General features: G+C 51.9%; 1 protein-coding gene across 1 annotated transcript in view; it reads right to left on the bottom strand.

Annotated features, from left to right (window-relative positions):
- Positions 1–2,163: 2,163 nt before the first annotated feature.
- Prkd2 (protein kinase D2) overlaps positions 2,164–9,885 on the bottom strand; it is a 30,885-nt gene continuing 23,163 nt past the window's right edge. Inside the window, exons 15-18 of the mRNA XM_051162468.1 lie at positions 8,691–8,789; positions 6,569–6,836; positions 2,966–3,051; positions 2,164–2,761 (exon numbers count right to left, since the gene is read on the bottom strand). Coding sequence (XP_051018425.1) covers positions 2,561–2,761; positions 2,966–3,051; positions 6,569–6,836; positions 8,691–8,789 — 654 coding nt within the window. The 3' untranslated portion in view covers positions 2,164–2,560. The remainder of the gene's footprint in view (positions 2,762–2,965; positions 3,052–6,568; positions 6,837–8,690; positions 8,790–9,885) is intronic.

The raw sequence follows: 9,885 nt of genomic DNA, 5'->3' as shown, positions 1-9,885 counted from the left end.
GACTGCCAGGACTATATAGAGATTTTGTCTTTTTTTTTTTTTTTGTAAAGACATTATTATGTTTACTGTGTTCTGCCTGCGTGTACATCTGAAGTCCAGAAGAGGGCATCAGATCACATTATAGATGGTTGTGAGCCACCATGTGGTTGCTGGGAATGGAACTCAGGACCTATGGAAGAGCAGCCAGTGCTCTTAACCTCTGAGCCATCTCTCCAGCCCCGAGTTTTTTGTCTTAAAACAAAATAAAACAAAAACAAAACAAAACAAACCACCAACCAACCAACCAACCAAAACACAAAACAAGACAAACTACGTGGGACACTCAGTCCCTTCAGGTCATTTCTTCTACACATGGCTTCAGGGACAAGGTGAAGCTTACGTGTCCCCTGGACAAGCCTGCCCACGCTCTCAGGCTGCTTCCGGCTCCCCTATAATCTTTCCCCAACCCCTCCCCCAGCTCCTCCCTGTCCCCAGGACTAGGTCTGTCTCTATGCTGTGGTAGCAGGGACCCAGGTATCATGGTCACTGCTGCGTACCCAGCATTGCTCAGCACAGTGACAAAAAAAGGACAAGAGTGAAGGAGCACCTTTGGTGCCTCAAGAAGTCATTGTGACAGGAAATACTAAGGCTGGGAAGACGGCAGCCCAGTGGGAAGAGTGCGCCTGCAGTGAAAACATGAGGAGCTGGGTTCCCATTCACAGGATCCATGCAAAAGGCCGAATCTATGGGTCCCCACGCTTGCCATTCTAGTACTGAGGGATGGGCACAGGAGGCGTGCTGAAGCTTCATGGACAGCTAGTCTAGCCAATTAATGAGCTTGACTCAGCAGGGGATCCTGTCTCAAAAAAAAAAAAAAGAAAAAAAAGCTAAGTGGCTAGATAGGCTGACTGGATGGCTCTCAGTGGGTAGGAAAACTTGGTGCTGAGCCTCAAGATGAACATGTGAGAAAGAGATCGCTGACCTCTGTTGGCATGCCATCGCACAACCTCTGACCCAAGTTAAACATAACAAAATAATGTAAAGGCTGATAGAGGAACATTTTTCCCCCTGAGACAGTGTTTCTCTGTGTAGTCTTGCCTGTCCTGGAACTTGATCTGTAGACCAGGCTGGCTTTGAACTCACAGAGATGCACCTGCCTCTGCTTCCCAAGTGATGAGATTAAAGGCGTGTCCAACCACCACCTGGCAATCTTTTTGTCTTCACACATGCACGCTACACACACAAGGAGTGCACTAGCTGGCACTCTGTGTAGCACCCCTTTTTACTCCCAGCACTTGGCAGAGACCTGATCTCTGAGTTTGAGGACAGCCTAATCTCCAGGCAGGTGCCTGTCTCTAAAAAGAGAAAGAAAAAAAAAGAAAGAGGGACTGGGGACACGGTGCCTCACAGCCATCTATAACATAATCTAATGCTCTCTTCTGACATGTAGATGTGCAAGCAGGCAGAGCACTGTGTATATAATAATAAATAAATCTTTTTTTTTAAATAGGGGACTGGTCTCAAAAATATAAAAACTATGTACTCAAAGATAATGAACTTACATTTTATTTTGCTGTGGGGGGGGCGTTGCGGGCATGTGCTGCACTGTGGTAAGGAGTCAGTTCTCCTTAGGTGGCTGGGATGGGGCTTGAACTCAGGTCAGCCCTCTTTGTAAGCAGGTATACTCCCTGAGCCATCTTATTGACTGGTGTTTTTGTTTTGTTTTTCAAAACAGGGTCTCTCTGTGTTAGCCCTGGCTGTCCTGCACTCGCTCTGTAGACCAGGCTGGCCTCGAACTCACAGCCATCCGCCTGCCTCTGCCTCCAGAGTGCTGGGATTAGAAGCGTGCGCCACCACTACCCGGCTGAGATGCCTCCTCTCATAATTCTACTCCAGGGAGTACTCCTCTCCAAGACTGCCCTGGAACTCACCACTCACCTAAGGATGACCGTGAGCCACCCTATGCCCCATCCCTAATCCTTCTGACTCTGCCTCCCAAGAACTGAAATTACAGGCAGGAGCCAGCACAGAAAAGGACTCTTGTCTTTTTTGAGGCAGGGTCGCACTCTGTAAGCCTTGAACTTAAGAGCAATCAATCCTCCTCCCTCAGCCGCTCCAAGTGTGGAGAATAGAGAACACGCATCACTGTGGCCAGTGCGAGCCTCGTGTTTTAAAAATTCTATTTATTTATTGCATGTGTTTGTGTGGGCACCTGTGGTGGTCAGAGGCCAACGGGCGGGAGTCGAGTCTCTCAGACAGGTTCATCCCAGGACTCAAACTCAAGTTGTCAGGCTTGGTGGCAAAGCGCTTTTACCCACCGTCATCTCTCCCCAACCTTGGAACCTCCTTTTCATACAGTCCTTGTGGGCAACAACCTAATGACTCTAGTGTGGTGGCATCAGAGACTAAGACTGTGGCCCCCTGGGAAGAGTCTATTTCAGTGACCACAAAGACAGAGGGTCCTGGTCTCTCTGCATATTGCCCCATCCAGTCTGTGCAGGAAGCTGCTTCCCTTAGAACAATTCACTCTGCGGTGATGTGCAGGATTCCAAAGAAAGCAGCCCAGCGGGAAGCACTGGTCTCAGAGGATGCTGATCCGCTCAGCCAGCCCCTGCATCTCGTGGTCCTGCGGCAGACGAGCGCCACCCAGGTCCCCTTCCGCAGGTATCCCATGGCGCTCTGCCACAAACTGATCCCAGCGCGCGTCGTCGCTCTCGTGCGTGATGTATCGTTCGCCCATCTTTCCCTCTAGCTCTCGGAGATCAAGCCACGTCTGGTACTCCTGGGCGGAGAAGAACTGAGTTAGCTTGGGCATCACAAATTGGGCAGAGTACCACAATCTCAGCAACAGCCGGCTACCTGCCCAGCCAATAGCGGCGTAGCCTCAGCCCCAACCACAGCGCAGCAATAGGACAGTCAATCACTCGCCCAGCCAATTAAAGACCTAGCTCCACCGCCTTCGCTAGCCCCGCCCCTCCTACGTCACCTGTAACCAGGGGTGGCTGAGAGACTTGTCCACGCTGTAGCGCTTGCGCATCTTCACCTGCAACAGGTTGTTGATGAGGTCGATGGCTGCAGGAGGCGGGGGTGGGGGTGGGGGGGAGAGAGATGAAGCTCTGATGGACTGACAGGCTGCCTCTTCCAGCAGGGCGCTCCACACTGCCTGCCACAAAGGCGAACTTCCAGCACTGGCCCCGGTGAACACTTGTCCCTGCTTTTCTTCATTAAATTACAAATCCCACCTGCACTGGTAATTCCAGCACTTGGAAGGTGGAAGTTGGAGAATACGGAGTTCAAGGCTAGCCTGGGCTACACCCGGCAATTGCTGGAATCATTAAGTATGTGCCAGCATGACCACTTCAAATTTTAAAAAAATTATGTTATTTTTGGACTGGTTGTGGTACTGTAAGTCTTTAATCCCGGCACTCGGGAGACAGAAGGACAAGGATCTCTGCGAGTTCAAGGCCAGTCAGGGTTACATAGTAACACACTGTATCAAAAACAAAAAGAGCCGGGTGGTGGTGCATACCATTAATCCCAGCACTTGGGAGATAGAGGCAGGAGGATTGCTCTGAGTCCGAGGCCAGCCTGGCTTACAAAGCGAGTCTAGGACAGTCAAGGCTATACAGAGAAACCCTGTTTCAAGAAACCAAAAACCAAAAACAAACAAACAAAAAACAAACAAAAGCAGACCCAGTGGTGGCGAACGCCATTAATCCCAGCACTCAGGAGGAAAAGACAGGCAGATCGCTATGAGTTCAAGGCCAGCCTGGTCTGCAAAGCGAGTGCAAGATAGCCAAGGCTACACAGTGAAATCTTGTCTCAAAAAACCAAACCAAACCAAACCAAAAAAACAAAAACAAAAACAGCCAGAGGTGGCCCATGCCTGTAATCCCAGCACTTGGGGCGGCAGAGGCAGGCGGATCTCCAGGCCAGCGTGGTCTACAAAGAAGAGTCCAAGACAGTCAAGGCTCCATAGAGAAACCGTGTCTCCAAAATCAAAAAGGGGGGAGGGGAGGGGAAAAAAAAAGAAAAAGAACCTGGCAGTGTTCTCTTCGGCCAGAAGAGCTAGAGTTACAGGTGGTTGTGAGCTGCTGACACGGATGCTGGGAACCTAACTCTGGTCCTCTGCAAGAGCTGCAAGCAGTCTTAACCTCTGAGACGTCTGTCCAGCCCTTCTAGCTCCATTTTTTTAAAGTACAGCTTTTGAGGTGAAAACATTTATTTCAAATGGAACCCTGACACGGCTGTGATCGGCAGGGAGCTAACAAACAACGGTGTCATATTGACAAAGGGCAAATGCGAACGGCGTCCTGCCACACACCGAAGCCACGGCTGCCGGCAGAAGACCCAGGGAAAGAAGCCGGGTCCTTACGAAAGGGAAGATTATTGAGAGCCAGCTGTTCAAGCCAAAGCCCCACTGAGGGGCAGCACATCTCGAAGGACAAGGCTTCATTGTGGGGGCCCGTGCTAGCCCAGAGGCAGTATTTGCAGGGATTCCATGGATACTGAACCCCATAGATGTTCTAATCCTTTATGGAAAACAGCAGAATTTGTGGAGAGCCTTCGCATATTCTCCCTGCTTGCTTTGAACCATCCCTAGATAACTTATAATGGTGTTCCTGCTACATTGTTATAGAGGGAACGGAGCACTTCACAGATAATTGACAAGAAAACTACCACTGAGTCACGCCCCCAGCCCCTCACTGGGGGATTCTAGGCAGGGGCTCTACCACTGAGCCACGCCCCCAGCCCCTCACTGGGGGATTCTAGGCAGGGGCTCTACCACTGAGCCACGCCCCCAGCTCCTCACTGGGGGATTCTAGGCAGGGGCTCTACCACTGACCCACGCCCCCAGCTCCTCACTGGGGGATTCTAGGCAGGGGCTCTACCACTGAGCCACACCCCCAGCTCCTCACTGGGGGATTCTAGGCAGGGGCTCTACCACTGAGCCACACCCCCAGCCCCTCACTGGGGGGGAGGATTCTTGGCAGGGTCTCTATTACTGCCCTATACTCCCACAATAGATTTTTTAATACTAACATAGAAATATAAATGTTATGTAAATAGTTGTTATACTGTGTTTAGTATAGAACAATGGAAACAAACGCCTTCCCAGGCTTTTTTAGCATCAGCCTGTAAGCCCAGGATTTAGGAAGTGAAGGCAGGATGATCAGGAGTACAGAGTCATCTTGAGCTACATAGTTCAAAGCCAGCCAAACCCACAGCAAACCAAGCAGGCCAACCCTGACTCTCATCTTCTCGAATGCCCTACCCCACACCTGACTCCAAAGCTTCATGCCTCAGGGCTTATAATCTCCCAGGCCCAGTTGCCAGGCGACAAACTTGTCCTGAGACCCAAAGCCACAGTTGGGCCTCTAATGAAAATATCAAAATGTCTGCCTGGCCCTGGCTCCCCTTCCCTCCCATCCCCATCAGGTTTGGGAACCCCAGAAAGCACCTCTTTGCTGGACCACCCCACAGCCACACCCCTAGGCTGGGCTGCCCTTGGCTCTGGACACATTTCCAAGCTACAGGCTCATCTCTGCTCCATTCATAGAGTTAGGCTCCAGCCATTGTCTACAGGGGAATCTATACCCACCCCTGCACCCCCTGCAGGCCACTCTGGCCTCTTCCGGTCCCATTCCTCTCAGAGCCCTTCACAGACAAGCTGTATCTCACCCACAAAGCCCCAGGTGCCTTTGTCAGGAGTTCCAAGGACCATATACTATGGTCAAAATGAGTTCAAGGCCAGTCTGGGCAATTTAGTGAGACCCCACCCCTCACCTCCTCCCCCCACCTCCAGCCCCTGACTCAAACTAACATGCAAACGAAAGGGGCTGGGGATTCAGTTTAGTTAAGAGTACTTAATGTATCGCACATAAGGCTCTGGGCTCAATTCCTACTGCTGTAAAACAAAAACAACACAAAGACACCTGGCTCGGGGCCAGAGAGATGGCTCAATGGTTCAGAGCAGCTACCAGATGCTCTTGCAAAGGATTAGGGTTAGGCTCCCAGCACCTACATGGAGGCTCTCAACTGCCTATAACCTTAGTTTCAGCAGATTATCGAATACCCTTTTCTGGCCTTTAGGAGCACCAGGCACACACAAGATGCACATACATACATCCAGGCAAAATAGCCATACATGTGAGAAATAAATTAACAACAAAAAAGGGAAAGGAAAAAAAAAAAAAAAGCCCTGAGTCTACCCAGTACCCTGGGTACTGTACTTGTCCCAGAGTCTCAAGCCACCATGTCACCCCCTGGGTCTTCCTCCAAGACACCTGTCCCTTGAGGGTTCCTACCCATAATTCTCCCCCACTCACATAGCTCACAGCCTCTGTGACTCCTCCTCCTCTTTCAGCCCCACCCACATTTTGACTCTGGTCCACCCGCACCACGCTATAGTCCCACCCACCCAGGCCCAGCTGTGCCCCAACTCCCCTACAGTTTCACATACTATAGGTGTGGCCTCACCCTGCTGCGCTGTCATGCCTGCTTTCAGTCCCCACCTCTCCCACATGACGTCCGAGGCCCGGCTTCTTCTCTGACCCTCTGGCTTCCTAGTACGTCCAACACGGCTCACCTCCAGAGGAGATGTGGCTCCAGGGGCTGGCTGGGTACATAAAGGCTGCGTTCTGGATCTGGTCATTGATGTCCTCATCCTCGTTGAAGGGGAACGTGCCACTGAGGCTGACGTACATGATCACGCCCACGGACCACATGTCCAGCGAGCGGTTGTAGCCCTGGTTGAGCAGCACCTCGGGTGCCAGGTAGGCGGGAGTGCCCACCACCGAGCGCCGGAAGGACTTCTCGCCGATGATGCGAGCGAAGCCGAAGTCACACAGCTTCACCTGCAACGGGGACGGGTGAAGGGTGCGAGGGTCGATGACGTCACTTCCGACACGCCACAGAACACCCACACCACTGCCACCTCGGTATTCCAAACGATACTGAGTGACCTCAGGAAAGTGAATTCCCCTCCCTGTGCCTCAGTTTCCACATGTCTAACACAAGGAAGAACATAGCAGCACCCGTCTCAGCTGTCTGAGGACAGCATGTGTTAATCCATAGGCAGTTGCTCACTGGACTATGCCCAGTATGAAAACATTTTTACTAAATGATGCTTATGGCTGGCTGGCTCCTAGGATGGGCCACAGCTTCCACATGCCCCTTTGTTGATGGTCCCTACAGGACACGTGGGTGTATGGACTGAAAGAGGGAACACAGGCAACATTCTAGAAGCCTGTGCAGTCAGAATGAGTCCATGATTTCCAACAAGGGCCCTGATTCCTCCATACTGGAATAGGTTAACTTCTCGGACTTTCTGGGGATTAACAGGGCCCAGGCATGCAGGACCTGTTGGTACAGGCATGTAATCTCAGCTTTTAGGGAGGCAAAGGTTCAAAGGCTAGCCTGGACAACAGACTGAGTTCAAGGGGTGCAGATGCCTAAACACCTCCGCCTAAGCAATCTAATTTATTTACTTTTTGTTTTGTTTTTTTGAGACAGGGTTTCTCTGTGTAGGCCTGGCTGTCCTGGAACTCACTCTGTAAACCAGGCTGGCATTGAACTGCCTCTCAAGAGCTGGGATTAAAGACATGAGCCATTATCCCGGCACATTTATTCATTTTTAATGTAGGACAAACATAGATTAAGAAAAAGAAATCCTGAGCACGAAAGAGGTTTTATTAAAACTTTAAAAGGGTTGGATTTTGGTAGAGCCCCTGCCTAGAATCCCCCAATGAGGGGCTAGGGGCGTGGCTCAGTGGTAGAGCCCCTGCCTGGAATCCCCCAGTGAGGGGCTGGGGGCGTGGCTCAGTGGTAGAGCCCCTGCCTAGAATCCCCCAGTGAGGGGCTGGGGGCGTGGCTCAGTGGTAGAGCCCCTGCCTAGAATCCTCCAGTGAGGGGCTGGGGGTGTGGCTCAGTGGTAGAGCCCCTGCCTAGAATCCCCCAGTGAGGGGCTGGGGGCGTGACTCAGTGGTAGAGCCCCTGCCTAGAATCCCCCAGTGAGGGGCTGGGGGTGTGGGTCAGTGGTAGAGCCCCTGCCTAGAATCATCCAGTGAGGGGCTGGGGGCATGACTCAGTGGTAGAGCCCCTGCCTAGAATCCCCCAGTGAGGGGCTGGGGGCGTGGCTCAGTGGTAGAGCCCCTGCCTAGAATCATCCAGTGAGGGGCTGGGGGCGTGGCTCAGTGTAGAGCCCCTGCCTAGAATCCCCCAGTGAGGGGCTGAGGGGCGTGGCTCAGTGGTAGAGCCCCTGCCTAGAATCATCCAGTGAGGGGCTGGGGGCGTGGCTCAGTGGTAGAGCACAGGCCTAGAATAAGCAGGGCCCTAGGTTCTATCCCTAGGTGACGAAGGCTGATGGGATGTGAGGGACATGATGTGGGGCACTTTCCCTACTACCTCAGTGAAGGAAAGGGATGCACGTATTTCTTGTTGCCCTTCTTTCCTTGTTCTAGCTAGGCTATGGACCGTGAAGGCCAGCGGTACCACTAAATTGTCTTAAAACATAACAGCAGGGAAGGTGCCCAACACCATGTAGCTAGTACTTTTGCAGCCCCAGGATGCAGTCAGGGTGAGAGACCAAGCACCTACGTTATGAAGCCATGTTACCCAGGGTGTGAAGCTCACCTGCATCTAGGCATCATTACCCACCCCACTGCTGTCGGGACTTGCCCCAGTCTAGGAGGGGAGGGGACATCACGGACCTGAGGGAATGGATCGGCCGATGCGAGCAACACGTTCTCCGGTTTCAGGTCACAGTGGACGATGTTCTTGAAGTGCAGGTGTCTCAGCGCCACCAGGATCTGAGCAGAGGGGGCGGGGCCATTGAGAGGGGGCGGGGCCGGTGGGAGAGGCAGGAGAGAGGCCTGCAGTCCACACCTCCGAGCCCCACTCAGGCTTTCCCCAGCTTCCCTAAGGATGCTGCCGAGGCGAGGGAGTCATTAAGGAATCCCAGAAACGTAGACCCACTTACTCTCAAGAGTTAAGAGCTTGATCTAGAACCCCACAAAAGCCCAGTTACTGTGAGGAGGGGCAAGAGGATCGAGCTTAGAACCATAATGAGGAAGCAGCAGGGGTTCCCAAGACACTTCGTGTGGTAGATTTTAAAGCCATTTTGAGGCCTGATGTGCTAGCTCACGCCTTTAGTCCCAGCACTTGAGAGGCAGAGGCAGGTATACCTCAGTGAGTTTTTGGTTTCCCGGTGTTTTGGTTTGTTTTGTTTTGGCTTGTTTTTGTTTTTTTCGAGTCTGTATAGCCTTGGGTGTCCTGGACTTGCTTTGTAGACTAGGCTAGCCTCGAACTCACACTAATCCGCCTACCTCTGCCTCTCAAGTGCTGGGATTAAAGGCATGCACCACCAGGCCAGGCTTGTTTCGGATTGTTTTGTCTTTTGTTTTTTGTTTGGTTTTTCTAGAAAGGGTTTCTCTGTGTAGCCTTGGCTGTCCTGTACTTGCTTTGTAGACCAGGCTGGCCTCAAACTCACAGCGATCCACCTGCCCTCTGCCTCCCGAGTGCTGGGATTAAAGGCCTGTGCCACCACAGCCCCAGCATCTCAGTGGGTTCAAGGCCAGCCTGGTCTACAGCGTGAGCTCCACAACAGCCAGAGCTGAACCGTAAGACCCTGTCTCAAAAACAAAACAAAACAAAACAATAACCAACAACAGCAAAACCCCCTTCAGTTGGCAAGGTAAGCATGAGGAGGAGCTTGCCGCTAAACTGGAGGACCTGAGCTCAATCCCAGGAAGCCACATGGCGGAAGGAGAGAAGCAATTTCTGCAACTCATCTCCACATGTGACACGCACCTTTCCCCCCACCCCACATACACGTACTAAATTTAATTTTTAGAAAGTATTTTTTTAAAATTTACCATTTGCCAAGCAGAGGCAGGTGGATCGCTG

The sequence above is a fragment of the Acomys russatus genome, chromosome 19 (assembly GCF_903995435.1).
Source record: "Acomys russatus chromosome 19, mAcoRus1.1, whole genome shotgun sequence".
Lineage (NCBI taxonomy): Eukaryota > Metazoa > Chordata > Mammalia > Rodentia > Muridae > Acomys > Acomys russatus.
This window is presented reverse-complemented; position numbering and strand designations above follow the sequence as displayed.